General features: G+C 57.2%; 1 protein-coding gene across 8 annotated transcripts in view; it reads right to left on the reverse strand.

Moving 5' to 3' along the window:
• Window positions 1-512: 512 nt before the first annotated feature.
• The window catches only part of Tnrc18 (trinucleotide repeat containing 18), a 91,253-nt gene continuing 74,019 nt past the window's right edge, over window positions 513-17,746 (reverse strand). For all 8 annotated transcript variants that reach the window (XM_076840692.1, XM_076840698.1, XM_076840697.1 and 5 more), the window contains 11 exons: window positions 15,076-15,228; window positions 14,245-14,386; window positions 12,372-12,489; window positions 11,867-11,942; window positions 11,644-11,752; window positions 9,127-9,243; window positions 8,269-8,433; window positions 6,485-7,860; window positions 2,740-2,976; window positions 2,453-2,527; window positions 513-2,079 (listed from right to left, as the gene is read on the reverse strand). In XM_076840692.1, coding sequence (XP_076696807.1) covers window positions 1,873-2,079; window positions 2,453-2,527; window positions 2,740-2,976; window positions 6,485-7,860; window positions 8,269-8,433; window positions 9,127-9,243; window positions 11,644-11,752; window positions 11,867-11,942; window positions 12,372-12,489; window positions 14,245-14,386; window positions 15,076-15,228 — 2,775 coding nt within the window. In that variant the 3' untranslated portion in view covers window positions 513-1,872. The remainder of the gene's footprint in view (window positions 2,080-2,452; window positions 2,528-2,739; window positions 2,977-6,484; window positions 7,861-8,268; window positions 8,434-9,126; window positions 9,244-11,643; window positions 11,753-11,866; window positions 11,943-12,371; window positions 12,490-14,244; window positions 14,387-15,075; window positions 15,229-17,746) is intronic.

Raw genomic sequence — 17,746 nt, forward strand, 5'->3', positions numbered from 1 at the left:
TGTCTGCACTGCAGCGAAGCCCTCAGAGCCCTGCCACAGAGGTCGCACCAGTTGCCCTCAGTGTTAACACGTCATTGTCCCGCCCTTTGCCACAACTGTGACAGCAAAGCCCGAATGACATCTGCAGCCATTCAACTGACCCAGGCCAGAGGGCACTGGGCAGGCAATGTCCCCACTGCCTCCAGCTTTTCCAGGCCCAGAGGTTCAAGGCAGGCTCACGGCCACTCGGACCTGCAGAGCCCTGTCCAGGTGTGGACATAGAACTTTTTAAACACTGGGCACTGCGTGTCCTGCCCAATACCACAGCTGCTAGCCATCTGCGCTGCCAAGCCATGGACAGGCGGCTGGAGCAACTGAGAAACAGCTTTTAATGTTCCCTCATTTAAATTAGCTGAATTTTGATAGCCCAACCTCCAAACTCCCTGTGCCCTCCCTTGTCCCTGTAGTGGACTCCCACAGACCAAGGGCCCCAGCCCAGCCCAGTTCCCGAAATGAACCACTCCAAGCGATGCTATTTTTCCAATTAAATCTTTTTTTCTTTTTTTCTTTTTTTTTTTTATGAAAAAGATCACACAGAATTTGCCAACAAAATTCCAAAAGTAACTTAAAAAACAAAACAAAACAAAAACAGGAAAACAATTCCCCCAAAAAACAAAACCGAAGTCTGGCTTTTCCTTCCCTCAAGATTGTCTGCTGGAGGCCTGGCTCCCAGGCGGGAGCTGGGTAAGTGCTTGCTGGGCCCGCGGGGGCGGGGCTGCGGCTCCCTCCCCTCCCTCTCCCTCACTCCTTCTCAGCTGGGGGTGAGTACAGTACAGTGGGCTGGGGGGTGTGCTAGGGGCTGGGGGGCCAGTGAAGCCGGGTGCTAGACACTCACAATCTAACAGGAAATAAAAAATAATATTCTGCACGTCAGAATGTGTTCGCTTTTTTTTTTATAATTTCATAGCTATTTTTCACAGTTTTAAAAAGTTTATATTTATATATATTTATATATATTTATCTTTATATATATAATTAAAAAGTTGACTCCATTTAAAGGCTTATGATACAGGGGCGGGGCGAGTCTCTTGGTACAATAAAACTGTACAGGTTAAGAACTGCTGCCTCCCTCCTGGGCAGGGAGGGCCAGACATGGCCGGAGCGAGGGTTTCAGCACCATTGGGATTTTCTGTAGTGTGAGGGTCTGGGCTGGGGGGCAGGCCCTTGCCAGGGCCGCCTGCCGATGCTTTTGGGCTCCCCCTGGCCCTGCTCTGCTCCCCAAGCCCAGGCCATCCTGAGAGGGTGGAGGCCACAGGCACTCAGCAGTCTGGCGTGGATGGTGAGGCTGGCTGGCACCAGGTGCCCACGTCCATGGTGGGAGGTTTGGGTGGACTCCATGCTGAGGGTGGCTGGAACCCAGAGTGAGCATCAGTCTGGGTTCCTGGAAACCCCCTCTCCACCAAGCCCCCAGTCTTCAGGGCCTGGGGGCACCTGGCCCCCACTGGGGCTGGAGGGCCTGCCTCTACAAGTGCTTATGAGGTGCTGGGGAGGCCAAGGCCTGTCCCTGCTGAGACTGCCCTGGGTGGCCAGCAGAGCCACACCCTGATAGCAGAGAGGAGCCCCTGTCCTGGGGCACTGAGGGGTTGGGAGATTGGGGTGGAGACGTGTGCACATGGGTGCACACACGTGCATGCATACGGGCACACACATGTACACACACTCACTTGCCCGGGGCATCCACGTGCACACCTGGCCACATGCACACGCCCACGGGCACACTGGCATGCACACAATGCACATGGTCCCGCGCCGTGGCAGTGATGGCGAGGGTCCCTGTGGGCCCTCAGGGCACGAGGCAGCTGGGCGGGGGTTGGGGGGGTGGGGGGGGTTTGCTCAGCAGAGCACGGGCACGCCGTCTGTGGAGAAGATCATGCCTGTGGTGGGCTCGTAGGTGCCTGCGAGGTAGTAGAGGCCCTCGCTGTCCTGGTACTTCTTGGTCTTCAGCATCTGCTCGTACTGCTCCAGGCCCACCACCAGGCACTTGTGCGACACCGTCTGCACGTCGTTCTCGTCCACGTGTGAGGACTGGTACAGGGCACGCTGTGGGGCACGGTGGGGCCTCAGGTATGGGCACAGGGTCGGGAGAACCCCTCCCAGACCAGAGGAACCTGGGACTGCCTTGAGGTGGAGACCCAGCGACAGATAGAGGCCAAGATCGAGAGATAGACGTGATCAAGAGACCAAGAGACCAGGAGAGACAGAGTCCTGAGACTCAGGGACAGAGACAGGGAACCAGACAGACAGAAGTGAGACCAGGAGACAGATTGAGAGCCGGGCAGCTCAGAGCCAGAGCGAGGCCGGAGGCCAGAGTAAGGTCGAAGGGTGGTGCAGGCAGAGCCTAGGTCTGAGCGCGGGACCCCGACGGCCATGCTGGGAGAAGGCGGCCACCCCCGCCCACTGGAGGCCCTCCTACCTCCATGAAGTCTTTCCTCTGGCTGGAGGCCCGCAGGGCTGCAGGAAGGCTGCGGCCAGACTTCTGGTCCCAGTGCTGTCAGGACCAAACCAGGACAGTGGGTGACCCCAGCCCCATGGCGGGGCTGCTGCCAGTGGCAGACTAGATCCCAGACTCAGCCTCCCTTTTTGGTCAGACCATGGCTGCCAGCACCCAGAATGCCTGGCCCCAGAGGGGACCTCAGGTCCACCTTATGGCACCCATATGGACCCAACAAGGAGAACACCTAGCTGGCCCTCTGGGCTCACCTGGCCCTCATGGAACTGCTTGCCCGGGCTGGTCTCCTCGGGATGGTAGAACCACTTAACTCGAACCACCATGTTATTGCCCCAGGACTCCCACATGCTCTGGATGCGGCCTATGTAGGGCAGGTTGGGGCGGCCGGCAGACAGGAACACTGCACAGTCTCCGATGCGGATCATCTCCTTGCCACGCACGATGGCCTTGTAGAACAGCTTGCGGGCCTTGCCCTTCATGCCGCGCCGCTGCAGGAGATGCCAGTCAGGCGAGGGCCCAGGAGCCTGTGGCCCACCACACTGCAGGGCCCTTGCCCCAGCTGGTCCTGGCACCCAGAGCTCTCATCCCTGGCCTGTCACCTGCCATCGGTCTCAGGGGTGCTACAGGAAAGGGACAGAGGAGAAGACCACCCCTGGTCTTACTCTCACTGGGGAAGTCCCTTTCAGCTCTTTGATATGCCAGGGGTAAGAGGGACTTTATTTAATCCAGGAGCTTTGCAGCTAAAGGGACTTCAACTCTGTCCCACAGCACTACTGGCCAGTCACGCAAGACTCCCTGGGCTGCCCAGCCTTGTACTGCCCTCACCCTGTCACAGGTCCTGCCATAGCCCTGAGGCCATACAATCCCCACTCAAGGGCAGGGGGAGGGAGGGCCAGTCCAAGGAGTCAGAGCATGTCCCTGCCCACCGTGACCTCCAACCCCAAGCCTCCAGCAGTGTGGCCCCGGGCATGGCCTATGTGGCTTCTGAGGTTAAAAGAGGATTCCTGTCCCAGGAACAGACTAGGAGAGAGAATGTGGGGTGAAAGGGATTTATCTAGACATGTGCCCAGCAAAAGCAGGAAATGGGACCTTAAGGGCAGATGCCACACCAAGCCCTGCCGGGGCTTAAGATATGTCAGCCCCTGCTGTGTGGCTGATCAGGGCTGAGGGGCTGGGAGTCACATGCTACCCTGGGGTGTGGGTGAACCCAGCCCTCCACCAGCATGGCTGTCCACTGACCCAGCACCTGCCATATGTGTTGAGGCTTTGTTTATTCACTCAAGAAACACTTCCCCAGGGCTCCAGGCCACTCTCAGAGGCTGGTGCCATCTCTTGGACAGAGAGTCCTTCAAGAGGAGGCTACGCAAGGCTTGGCAGAAGCAGCACATTCTCACCTCAAACTAAAATCCACATTCCTTCCCCCTCCTGGTGGGGACAACAGGCTCGAAGTCACACTCTACCTAAGCTGGGAGCCTGTGTGCTGACCCCTGCCTCATCCACAGTCCCTTCCTCTCTATCCCCTGCCACGGTCTTTCCTCAGCCAGGCCACTCACCTCTCTGCATGTGCTGTAAAATGCTCAGAGTGCCTTGGACTCATGCTCAGAGGACGCCATGGTTGCTAAGCAACTCTCTGAGAGCAGTTATGGTTTTGGGCATCAGGCAGCTACTCCCCTTCAAGGACGCCCCCCATCATCCAATGAGGTCCCCTGTGAGGCTGCTCCCACCCCTTTGGAGGGCACAAGACTTGGACTGGTTAACTCCCTCCTGGCCACTGTGATTGACACAGGGCTGAACCTAGGACCCAGCCAGACAGCTAACCAGCTTTAGTTTAAACCCCCGGGAGACACTTCCTTCTGTCACTTCTGCTGCCTAGAGAGAGCAGCTGCCAGAGAAGGAGACAGTGCAGAGGAAGGAGAGGGAACCCAAGAGTGGAGCACAGACCTCAAGTGGGTCTAGAGATGCCTTCAAGCCCCAGGTTCAGCGGTGCCTACAGCTGCACCCCTGAACCTTCCTGCTGAAGAGGCCTAAAGGTCTGAGCTTGTGTTTCAGTCAGCCATTTAGGGTTCTTGGCTCCGCAGCTCTGCAAGCTGAGCCTGGCACAGCCCTGGAACTGCATACAGCAGGTGCCAGAATGCGCTCAGGCAGCGATGGCGGGGCAGGAAGAGCACCTCCCTCAGTCGGCCCTTCTGTGCCTCTCAGATAAGCACCTGCAGGGATCAGGGCTCTAGAGTGCTGACCATGAAGCCTTCAGAAAGGATTCTATAAGAATCTAGCATTCAAGTTGGCCTCAGGTGGTGACCTGGCCAAGAGGCCCTTCAGCTGTAGCCAGCAATCCATGAGGAGTGAAAGTCAGATGACTCTGCCCCCGTGGGATCAGGAAGGCCAGGCTCAGGTTAGGGCACTAAGTTTGCTGGAGCTACAGCCCAAGTGTCCAGACCCCACCTGCGGCAGGCTCTGCACCCTGCCCATTCTAAAGAATCACTGGTGGGGTGCAGCCTGGGGCAGAGGAAGCTGCAGTCCACTCCTGCAGGTTTCTGATGGGCCTTGGCAGCACAACAAGATCCCCAGAAGGCAGCAGTGAAGACAGACCTCCAGAGCTGACTCAGGACACCCCAGCCTCTCTGGCCTCGTAAGCGGCCAACACTCTGCACACGTGCCAGCAGCTTCCCAGGCTTTGAGGAGGTGTGCCAGACACCCCAAGCCTGTCCCTGTCAGCCCCAAAGCTGCTGAACTCGCCTGATGAGAACAGAGTCTTACAGGGGCACTGGCTCAGCAGGGGCATCTCTTCAAAGCCCGTCTCCACACAGTCTTGGAGGATCCTGGTCTAGGGACATGGACACTGGGGACAAAACCTGGGCTGGCTACACCTGCAGATGAGGACACCCTCCCACACATGCCAAGCAAAGGGGCCTGGCTGCTATGGCAGGTTCTGAAGCACCCAAAGGCCCATGTGTAGAAGACGTGGTCCCAGGGGGCACTGTGGGGAGGTGTGGGGTCTCTGGAAGGTGGGGCCTGGTGGGAAGTCTTTATGTAACTGGGAGTGTCCTTGGGGGTCCTGTGGGCTTGAGCCCCTTCCCCTCTCTGGCCACGAGGTGAGTAGCTGCTCTCCAACACTCCCATCTCAGACCTAAAAGCAAAGGGTCTGCCCTATTATGGGCTGCTTCCTCTAAACCACAGCACAACAGACCTGAATAAGTGAGTCCTCTCAGGTACTTTGTTACAGCAACAGAAGCTCACACACTGGCTCTCCCAGGGGTGTGGGATGGACTCGTGACCATGAGGGCTATTCCCACCCTTCACATAGAAGCTTCCAGAATAGCTAACAATTTCCTCCACTGAGAAGTGCATGTGAATGCACAGGTATCAATGTGTGTGCGCCTGTATTGCATACTGTGTGTGTGCGGCACGTTCACACATGTACATGGTGTGTGAGCATGTGTATGTGTGGATAATCCACAGCACAGGCTGGGCAGGAGGGCTCCTCTGGACACCCAAGCCCTGCTGTCAGGGTAGACATGGGACCCAAAGCCCAGGGCCCACCAGAACATTCTCTTTGGGCTGCACTGGTTAGCTCCAGGGTCCATGGAAGGCCAAGGAGACTCAACCTTGCACTTCTGCTGGCAAGCCAGGGGAAGTGGCCCCTCCCACCGAGATCACCGACTGGTGGCTGAGAGCCTGAGCGTGCTGGAAACAGGAGGAGAGCAGAGATAGCCAGGTGGTGGCAGACCCCATCCTGAGCACCTGCAGGACAGCCTGTGTGGACCTTCATGTTCTCTACACAGACAGCTCTGGTCCCACCAACTAGAGGGCAGGGCCACTTGGAAAGGGCCTGGGCATTGGAGTCAGACAAACCTTGAAAACCAGTTGCCTCCCTTGTAACGTGGGATATGGCCTCGCCTCACCCGACCCTCCTCCCTGGGGATGCTGGGGAATTGAGGGGAAGGCGGGGCCTGGCATGAAGTAGCCAGAGAAAGACCTGGAACCTCAGCCTGGTACCTGGGTGGGCTTCCCGAACCACTTCCAGAGCTGCCGGGCAGGCAGGAAGGCGGCGATCTTGGGCCGGTTCTCCACAGATGGTAGGCGCTGCCGCTTAGCCAACTCCTTCGTCGTGGGCAGGTGGACACCCTCTCTCTTTTTGGGTCGGCTCTTGGCCCCAGCCCCCGCCTGAGCCTTGGACTGCAAAGGCTGAGGGGGCTGGGGTGGAGGGGCTGGGGGCTGGGCAGTGGGCGCCTTCTTGCTCGTGGAGTGGGCCGAGGAGCGTGCCTTGCCAGCCTGCTTGGGAGCCTTGGCAGGGAGGGCCGGCTGGGCAGAGGGGCCGGCCGCAGGGGCAGGAGCTGCCTCGTCATCAGAGCTGCAGGAAGAGTCCTCGTCTGTGGTGGAGGAAGAGGAGGAGGAGGAGGAAGAGGAAGAGGAAGAGGAGGAGGAGGAGGAGGAGGAGGAGGAAGAGGAGGAGGAAGAGGAAGAGGATGAGGAGGAGGAGGAAGAGGAGGAGGAAGAGGAAGAGGAGGAGGAGGAGGAGGAGGAGGAGGAGGAGGAGGCAGGGGAGGATGCCCTGGAGCTGGAGGCGCTGCAGTTCCGGCCCCCCGTGCCCCGGCCGTCCTCCCGGTTCTTCTCGCCATCCTCCTCGCCCTCCGTCTCTGAGCCGCTGCTGCTGCTGCTGCTGCTGCTACTGCTACTGCTGCTGCTGCTGCTGCTGCTGCCGCTGCTGCTGGTCTCCGACTCCTCAGCCCCATCCTGCTCAGCCTGGGCCTTGTCCGGGCTCTTGGAATTCCCAGTGTCCTCCAGTGGTAGCCCTGACCCAGGCTCCTGGGCAAGGTCCCCCTCCAGGGCCTTGGGCCAGGCCATCTTGGGCTCGCTACTGCCTGCTGTCGGGGCCAGGCCACCCAGGCCCAGCAGGCTCTTGGGCTCTTGCCAGCCTCCAGCCCCTGGGTCCTCCCGGAGGAGCAGAGCCTCTTTGGCCTTCTTGCTTTTGGGGGATGTAACCCCCTCATGGTCCAGTTTGACGAGCAGCTCAGCCTCCTCCCCTGGCCTCCGAGCACCCTTGGCACCCGACTCCTCCGTGGCCCGAGCCTTCTTGGGCTTGGGGCGGGTGGCGGGCATGGTGATTGGCATTGTGATGAGGGGGGCCGGGGTGAGGGCTGCAGCAGGGGCTGGCAGCTCTCCAAAGGGCTCAGGAGCTGGGCAGCTGGCGAAGGTGGGTGGCGCTGGGCTGGGCTGGGGAGGTGCCGGGCGAGCCTTGGGGGCCTTGGCCCGCTTGTCCACAGGTTCTGGGGGGCTCTTCTTGGAACTTGGGGTGCTAATAGGCTCCAAGGCCAAAGGGGTACTGGGGACCTCATCTGTGGAGACCCCCTCCTCCAGAACAGTGGCTCTGTCTAGAAAAGAGAAGACGACAAATGGAGGCCGGAGTGAGGCCTGCTGCCAGTCTGGGCGGGGCTTCCTGGTGGGAGAGCAGGGGCTTCTGGGTCAGGAGGTCTGCATCTCTGCCTGGGCCTCAGGTGGGTGGCTCTGGCACATCACCATGGGGGTGCTGGCCCTAAGTGGTCCTCAGATGGTCTTGGCTTGTAGCCCAAAGCCTCTCCTCTGGGAGTGAGTGACACACACCAGGCTGAAGCTGGGCTCTATCTCTGCCCACCAGCTCCCCTTCCTTGGCCCACTGCCTAATTCTCTGCCCAACAGTGCAGAGTTCTCACAGAGATGATGCCTGGTCACTGCAGAACCTTAGGCTCCAGGTTCTGGCTCCCAAGTAGCCCCCACCCGACCCTGGGCCTGGGCCAACATACCTCCCTTGGCTTTGGTGCTGGGCTTCCGCCCACGCCCTCGTGCCTTGGCTCCCGACTCCTCTGACCCTGTGGGGGCCCCCTCTTTGCCTTCCCCGGTGTCTTTGCTGGTCTTTCGGCTGCGGCGCTTGGCACTCGGCACCAGGAGGGCTGGGGACGGCTCGGCACCTGCAAGGCAGACAGTGGCTCAGGCCTGGCTCTCTGCTCTGACTTTCTGGATCAGGATTTGGAGTGGGGAGCAGGGACACCGTGTGGCTCATGCAATCTGGGCTCCCCTGCATGGTCCAGTGGGGGGTGGCGTGGGCAAATAGTAGTTCAGCAGGGGCCCCCAAATGACCACACCAAAGCTCAAGGGGCTGAACAAAGGCGCTGACTTTGAGAACCTCTGAGGTCACCCACCCCAAGAAGCCAGACAGTGTGAACAAGACTTGCTGCTGCCTCTTAAAGGGGGGACCTGGAGGAGTCACCAACCTCTGAACCCAGGCCATGGAGGCCAAGGCAAGGATTCAATGCCATGGTGCCCATATGGAGCTTGGAACCATCAATAACAATACCTGACCAGCCTTCCGTGGCCTGGACAACCAGGTCTGCGGCTACCCTCACAGGCCACAGGGCCCATCTGGGAACCCCCAGATTCCCCACTCCCCAGCCCCCTTCTGGCCACTGCTTCTGCCATTTCTATCCCCCGTGGGTTCCAATGGTTCCAATGGTCCAAATGGCAGGCAGTGTCCAGGCTCAGCCTAGAGGAGACCTAGAGGCCGATGGACAGAAGTCTGTGCTGCCGAGGAGCCAGGCAAGGGTGCGTGTGAGTGGCACGCAGCCAGGACAGCCGGACCCCGACCTCACATGCCGGGCACTCACACTGGATCTTATAGTCGGGTGGCAGGAGGCGGATGTGTGAGAGCGGGATCCTGCCCGTGTCTCCATCATCAAACTCCACGGTGATCAGATCCCCATCGTCCTCCAGGTCCAGTAGCCCTGTGGGGGAGGGGCAGTTCAGGGGGTCCCAGAGCTTGAGCCCTGTACTGGGGCATGAGGGTGATGGGACAGTGGGGTTCAGCATGCAGGGATCCCAGGTCATTAAAGCACAGCAAGGGGACAGGGAGTTGGTGTACTGTAGTGTGAAAGTGGGTGTGAGCACTAGTCAGTCAGGACAGGGGCTCCCCCATTTCTAGCACAGCGTGTCCTGGAATTCAGGTGCCACGAGGCAGCTGATCACACACACCTGTGCCTGCTCACTCTCAAGACCCCCGACACAGCAGTAAAGAGGACAGAGAGGGAAGAGGGCACGAACGCAGGGAAACCGACTCGGGGCTCAGCTTTGCTGCTGTCAGGTGACTGAAGGAGACAACAGCAATGAGGAGAGGCCAAGGCGGGGTCCCCGGACCCCGGCCCTGAACAGGCTGAGGGCCACCTGAGCAGCATGGGCTAGGAGGCTGCACAGCTCTGATTTGAAAGACGCGGGCGCAGGCGAGAAGGGTGGGGGCCACTCCAAGCAAGGCGGGGCTCAACATCTGCCACTGAAGGACGACACCCCAGCCCCCTCCCAAATGCAGATGCTAAGCCATATGTATCCCCAAGGATACAAGCCTCGGTGGGAGGAAAAGACCTAACCAACCATCTGCCTCGCGCCACCAAGCCTCGCTCAACCAGGGCCTCTGATCTCTTCATCCTCTCTCTTTGCCAAGGATCACCAAAGCCAAAAAGGGCACAGTGACACAGAGCCTGCGTGGGGAAGGGACGCCCCGAGGGAAAGAGAGCTACAGACTGAACCCAGACTCACACCGTGAGAAATTTTCTTATAAAAGATAATGTATTGATGCAACAGAAATATATATATATATATATTTTTTTTAAAGAAACCTCAGGAAATAAGAAAGAACTCTTGGAAATTTTGTAAATGATAGCAGAAAATTTCAAATTCAAGAGAACAAAAGGATTTAGAAGATAATGTGGAGTAAATCTCCATAAAATTGAACAAAAAAAAAAAAAGAAAGAAAGAAAGAAAGAAATAGACAATAAACGAGGAAGAGATTCACACACCAAGAGCCACCAGACCACTGCAAGTTCCGAGGACCACAGATAGAGAAACTATCCAAGTGGCACAGAGCAGAAGAGCTCCCAGGGCTGGAGAGACAAGCTACAGAATCAAAGCCCTACTGTCCCCAAATACCTGGCATTAAGAAACAGGGAGAGAAAACCCACACAGAGCTCCAGATCCAGGAATAATGAGAAGATCTTGAAAGTTCCACAGAGAGGGGGAAAGTAGGTCTCCTACAAAGACCTGGGGATTACAATGGCAGCTAATTTCTCAACCATTAGAAGCTGAATAAAAATCAAACAATGACTTTGAAGTGGTGAGAGGAGATATTTCTGATCTAGATTTTACACCCAACTCAACTGTAAAGAACAAGGGTAAAGAGACTGCAGGCTTGCAAGAATCTGAGAAACTTGTTTTCTTCTTTTTCTTTTTAATATTGGGGACTGAACCCAGGGGTGCTGAACCACAGAGCCACTGTCCCTAGCCCTTTTTTATTTTTTATTTTGAGACAGGGTCTTGCTAAGTTGCTTAGACTCTTGCTAAGTTGCTGAGGCTGCCCTTGAACTCATGATCCTCCTGCCTCAGCCTCCTAAGCCACTGGGATTACAGGCGTGCACCACTGTCCCCAGCTTCAAAAACTCGTTTTCTAGGGACTCTCTCAGAAAGTTACCGACATCCTCTACTAAAATGAGGGTATGAGCCTAGAAAGACGTGGGATGCCATACAGAAGCCCAGAGGAGCCCCAGAACACTGGCCAGGGGAAGGCCCAAGACTCAAAGCAGCACCATAAGGTGACCCTGGAAGGCAGCCAGCCCTCAGGGTACCAGAGGTCAAGAGCACAGAGCTGGAAACCAAGACAAACTCTTCCCATAGTAACAGGACTTCCAGGGTTTTGATGCTCAATGATAACAAATGGGAAAAATGAATCTTCCAGTGCAAAACCTGCGGTCAGACTGGACCACACGCCTGCAGTTTTGCTGCCCAGCCCTGCTTCTCCCTTGGTCACAAAGGTCAGGGAGCTGAGGGGTCAGCGCATAAGGCATGTAGGACTTTGACTTGGTCTGACCAACATCCCCTGAGTGTCACCTCCTCTATCTGCCTACGTCCCTGTCTGCACCTCCAGACCATGCCTATTGTATGTCTGCCCCCCTTCCTCCTCTCTTCTGTGGCCAACATCCCGCCTTTGCTGGGGAAACCATTGAAAGCCCTGTGCTTGTCAGTCATGTGAGTCAACAAAAATCTCTGCAATTAAGTCTAATACAGTCAGGTTTCGGTGACCAACTAAATCCACAGCAGCCTGTTAGGAGACGGGGGAGCAGCCAAAAGGGGCCTCTCACCTCGGACCACAGTGCCAGGGTACAGGCAGCGGTACTGCTGGCTCCAGTAGGCTGCGATCCTGGTCCCTTGTGGCAAGAAGCGAGTGGAGGCTGGCCTCACATCTATGATCTGAGAGAGCACAGGATGAGCACCAGGAGGTGACCAGGAACCGAGATGTGGCTGCAACCTGTGACCCTTCCCCAGGCCTCTGGAGCCCAGCCTCCTGCTCCCGCCCCAGCTCACCGCCTCCTGCAGCAGCTGCTCCAGGCAGTAGATGTGGGGCCGGTTCCCGCGCTCGCCCTCCACCACCACGCGGTATCTGGGGGCAGGGCAAACGTGTGTGAGGTGGCAGAGGCCACACACCCTGAGCCAGCACCACACCAGCTCCGATACAGCACCAGCCCGCCAGGACACAGCACCAGGACTTGGCGGTTTGGCTGACTTGTTAAGTCCCCTCCTGGCCGAGCCTCCTCATCCATGGAGCGAGGGGCTGCTGAGCATGCGACCCCGAGAGGCCAGCATACACTCTGGCGCCTTCCTGTGAGCCCCTCGCCACTGCGACATGGCCATGCCCAGCCGGAGCCCCCTCCCTGGCAGGGCCCACCCGGGTACACCTTCCACATATGGTGGCCTGGCGGCGTCTTCAGAGCCCTCATGTCCCTTCCCCCTTCTGTGGAGGGAAGGCACAGTCCAGAAAGGAGAAGCCATCTGCCCAGGGAGGCACAGCAAGGAGCCCGGCAGGACTCACATGTCCGGTGAGTGCACCGTCTGCACGTGCCCAGCATACAGCAGCTTGTCGTCCATGGGAATGAGCACACGCAGGCCGTCCTTCAGCTCATCCTTGTCGATGATGCAGGAGCGCGGGGCTGCAGGGGTGGGCAGCAAGGCTGGGCTGGAGCAGGAGGCGTAGGGGAGACCCAGCCTCCTCCCCAGGTCTACCTAGTGGCCCCCAAGTCACCTCTAGGAACAGAGGCCCTGCCAGGTGAGTCTGCAGGGTACACACTGGGTGTGCCTGAGTACACGTGGCCTGTACCAACTGGCTTGTGCTGAGTGCACACCTGGGTGGGGGAGGGTCAGTGGGTGTACACCTCGCCAAGCTCTGGGCCGTCAGCACCTCCCCCATTCAGCAGCCCCCCTCTATCCTGCCGTCCAGTGCTGCTGCTTCAGCCAGACAGCTGGGGCTTTGTCCAGTTTCCTATCTGGGACAGGTTTTCTGGTGGACACAGAAAATGTTCCAGCTGAGCCGTCAGCCCCCTGCCCCAGTCCTTCTCAGGAGCCCCCTTAAGGTCATACACCCAAACTCTTCTTAGTTGTCTTCTTCCTGCTCTTCCTTCTGGGTGGGGACCTTTTACCTGGTCCCCTGTCATTAGCGTATGTCAAAAAGACCGACAGTGGGATGTGGTGCATGCCTGCAATCCCAGTGGCTCAAGAGGCTGAGGCAGGATGGTAAGTTCAAAACCAGCCTTGGCAACTTAGCCAGGCCTATGCAACTCAGCAAGACCCCATCTCTAAATAAAATATGAAAAGGGCTGGGGATGTGGCCCAATGGCTAGGCGCCCTGGGTTCAATTCCTGGTACCAAAACAAAACAAAAAGACCCAGACAGTTCTGGGGTTCAGGTACAAAGGGCGCATTTCTCCATGCACCTGCCACCTCCTGGGCAGAGGGCACATCCCACTCCTTGAGACTGGGTGGCTGTGTCACTTGATTTGGCCAAGGGCAGAAGGGGTGGCATGCCTGTCCCTAGGCCTGAGAGGCCTCCTGCTCCCTCTGGCCCTAGCAAACCTCTGGCTGCATCTCGGAGGCCACTGCTCCCACCAGACCACGGTCCAGCACAGTGCACGACCCAGAGCTGAGTGCACAACCCAGACCCTTGACGCCCCGCCGTTTCATCACATGGCGGCTAGCCCACTGCACTGATCACACAGCCCCCCACCCCCTGCAGACCCCAGCCCAAGAGTGGTCATGCAGCTGGCTGTTCCAGAGCAGCAGGGACGAGCACACCCCTCGGAACAGCCCTGTCCTCGCTCCCCACAGTTTGTATCTGGGATCCCTCCTCTGAGCTTGGACCAGGGTCTCTGTGCCTGATGGACATGACTTCCTCAGGGTGTTCCCATCACTAGCCCTAATCTCTCCAGGTCACCGGCCCCATTCCCACCGCCCTCCACCCTCCCTTTTAACACTCAAACTTGCCTGCCTCCCCACTGTTGCCCCAAGGGGCCCAGGTCCTACCTGCACTGCTTAGATGTTTACAGTCTCCTGCCTCCCTGGGGCCTGCAGGATGCTCAACACAGCAGGCAGGGGGCTCACTTCAATACCCTGACCACACTGCTCTCCCATACCCTGGGACAGTTGTGCTCCTTGGGATGAGCACCATACCCCGGCCAAGGTCTCAGAGGCTGTGGGTGATCTGCTCCCACCTCCTCCAAAGTCCCCAGGCTGCTCCCCACATACCCAAGCGTACTAAGCCAGAGCTGAGTAGGCCTCCTTTCCATTTGCCTCAAGTGCCTCAGGGGCTTTGCACATGCTTTTTCCAGCTATGTGTCAGGCCAGGACTTAAATCTAACATCCTCAGGAACCCCTGCAGCTCCTCCCAACACACACAGCCTCACAGTCACCCACCTGGGGTAAGAGGCCGCTCCACAGCCCCGCCTCGTGGCAGGTGCTCATCCTCTGAGAAGCTTGAGTCCTGGTTGGGTTCAAAGTCCTCCTCAGCCGCCATGCTCTCCATCAGCTTGCTCACAGCACCCCCCTTCCCCCGGTTCTGTGGATGGAACACAGCAGACCAACAGCTTAGAACACAGCACAGGGTTCTTGCCCTGCTGGGGTCCCTCTCTGGAAACCTGGGTGACAGGCTGTGGTGGCATCTGCCATGTGCTCAATGGCAAGGGACCGGGCACACCTGAAGGCCAGAGGGAAGATGAAATGGGCTGCAACCAACTGTTCACGGCCTGTGCACACTCAGCATGATACTTAATACTCAGCACTCAGTACCACTCTGACACTCAACACACAGTAGACACCATGGTTTCCTCCTTAGAGAGACTGAGGGGGCATCTCCAGCCACATGCAAAGGCTCGAGGAAACAGCCTGGACAGCAGCTAATGGGCACAGGGGCACACCCAGGCACATCCCCTGTCAACCGCGTGAAGCCTGTGGATCCCAGAGGGGACCTGGCACTGTGCAGGTGCTCCTGTTGCCAGACAGCCTCATGGTGGTGGCCAGGTGTCTCCTCACCCTGCTAAGAGCATGGGGACCACAGCTGGTCATCTGGCTTGCTGAGGCTTGGCTGCAGTTAGAGTAAACACAGAGCACCACGTGGAAGACCCTGGGTCTCGATACCAACCCCTGCTGTAGGAGCACAGAGGGCCACGCAGTGGGCTCCAGTGCTGCCCCCACACTGCGGACTGGCCCAGGCCTGATCCTCTGTGTGCACCCTCCGGGAAGGCTCACCTCCTTCTTCGCCTCCTTGCCTTTGGCTTTGGCCTTGCTCCTCTTGGCGGTCGCCAGGGGCCCAGCATGAGGGGCCCTGGCCTCGGAGGGCAGGGCGGGGACACGGGGTGGTGGCAGTGCAGCTCCTGACCCAGTCTCCTTCCCTTTCTTCTTCTGGAGGAGGAAGGAACAAGCAGAATGCTCAGGGGGGAGGGAGAGCCCAGGCCGCTGGGTGGGGACACAGGGCCCCATGCTGCTCTCCCCTGGCTCAGCCCTTCCAGGTCCCCCGACCCTGAGTGCCACACCCAGAAGATCAGAACACCTTGTTGTCTGCCAGCACTTCTGTATGTAATCTCGACTACCCCGTCACTATCGCACACTCCGTGCTGCCCCCAAACAATAGGACAACCTCACTTGCATACGGGCGAGTGACTCCTCTCCAGCAGCGCTACTGGTGACAGCACACAAGGCGCGTTCTGGAGGGACAAGCACATATAACCAGGCAGACAAGAAGGCCACACGGACACATTAGCCCACATGGTGTTTGAAACACAGCTGGGAGTGACCAAAGCCCCACTTTGGAACTCTTCCCGCGCACAGATGGGGCGCAGGGCGGGAGCCGCGTTTCTGCTGAATAACAGCTGCGGGTGTGCCACGGAGTGGGGGCTGGCACTCACTCCGCCCCCTCCAACCACACACCCATAGGTGGCTTACTCTGTCACTTTTTCAAATAATGCCAAAAATGAATTTAAAAAGAGAGAAAAGGCCCTAGCTTACAGACCAGCTAGATCTGGAGTACCTATTCCTGGAAAGGCATTTAAAGCCACTTAGCTGCCACCCAAGTCACTTCCACAATACCCATGCTACTCCACGGAGTCCCCGTAGTGAGGGGTGTGCCCCCCTGGCACCTCATGGTGCCCAGCCTGGAGGAACTCGCCCTCCTCCCTACACTGATGAGGCTGAACTGGAACTGGCCCTACCCTTCTGAAGTAGACATCATGTGCGGCTTTGCTGATCCAAGCAAAGACCCGGAAACAACGTGGATGACCAGTGGCCTGTCACCGAAACTGGTGCCTCCAAACACAGTGACAGCCTCTGTTCCAGCTGCTAATGTTACATTATGCTCCGACCAGGAGCCAAAACCAGCAATGCCCATGCTGGGCGAGATCTACAGCAGGCATGAGCCAGAGGCTATGGGTGGTGGAAGTGGGGGCATGCCTCCATGATTCTTAAGGGACGTGTTGGGCTAGGGGTGTGGCTCAGTGCTCCCCTAGCATGCACCAGGCCCTGATTCCACCCCCTGCACCACAAAAGATAAGTAAGTACAGTAAACCACAAGAGACCTGTCGAAAACCAAATGGCCAAGGCTGCATTGTTAGGTCGCTGAAAATTCATACAGGAAAAGGTAACAGTGGGCAGATGTTACTGAGATACTACCATCACAACATCTACATCAAACCTAAAATTCAAAGCAAAGAGCACTAAAAGGACAAAAAGGGAACTGTCCTGGTCCTCCTCTTGGACATTCGCACCTACACACTGTACTTTCTTGTTTCTGATGCACATTGTAATCCCATTCATATTCCTGAAAGCCCAGGGCCTCTCAGGGTGACAAGGATGTCCGCAGCCACGCTGCCTCCTCCTCTGGCGTGGACACCTTATCTTACAGCACACGGCTTTGCAGCTGTTCATGGGGTGGGGGGTGTCTCTGAATGGATTTTTCCTTTCTTCCTTTTCTTCCTGATTACCGTCATTAACAGATAAAACCAATAACTTTTTTTCCCTTGGATCAGTAAAATCATTTCTGGGAACCCCCAATCCCTTTTATTTTAATAAGAAAATAGCTCCCAAAATGACAGAGGTTCTGACACCAAATGGAGATATCCTTTGCTTCGGTAATTATGGTGGCAAAAGTCCATCAGCTACCAAATCACCAGCAGCCAGCAAGGTGAAGGCAGGAGGAGATGTCACCATAAGACGGACACCCAGACAGTGCCATGACCCACAGCCAGCTCGAAATATTGATAAAAAAAAATCAAAGTAACATAAAAGTCCATAAGGTTAAACTCAGTGAGGTCACACATGCCTGTAATCCCAGCACTCAGGAGGCTGTACCTCAGGGAGAGTGGGTCAGAATCCAAGGGCTGAACCTGCAGGTCCCACGCCTGGGCCTGGTCCACAGAGGGACTCAGACATGGGCTTCGTACAGAGCTCTTCCAGGCAGCCCCGAGTATGTTAGCAAAGTGTCAGCAGCAGCCAGACACCATGGTGCACACCTGTAATCCCTGCAGTTCAGGGGGCTGAGGCTGGAGGATCACAAGTTCAAAGCTAGACTCAGCTATTTAGCAAGGGCTCAGTGGTAGCGTGCTCGACTCACATGTGGAAGGCACTGGGTTTGATCCTCAGCACCACATGAAAATAAGAATAAAGGTATTGTGTCCGTCTACAACAACAAAAAATTTTTTTAAAAGTTTAAATAAGAGATAGGACACAAAAGCAGATCTCAAAGCAATGCCAACCATGGTGATTCCTGGGTGGCTCCTGGGTAGAGTCTCCTTCTACTGACAATTTACCTGGTCTCTTGCTCCATCACCAAAAGGCTGGGCCTGGCTGACCCTGGCATCCTCTCCCCTAACAGCCCCAGCTATGCAGATGCCAGGAATGGGACTCCAGGGCCTCCAACAGAAGGCGC

Source organism: Callospermophilus lateralis, chromosome 19 (assembly GCF_048772815.1).
Source record: "Callospermophilus lateralis isolate mCalLat2 chromosome 19, mCalLat2.hap1, whole genome shotgun sequence".
NCBI classification, from domain to species: domain Eukaryota; kingdom Metazoa; phylum Chordata; class Mammalia; order Rodentia; family Sciuridae; genus Callospermophilus; species Callospermophilus lateralis.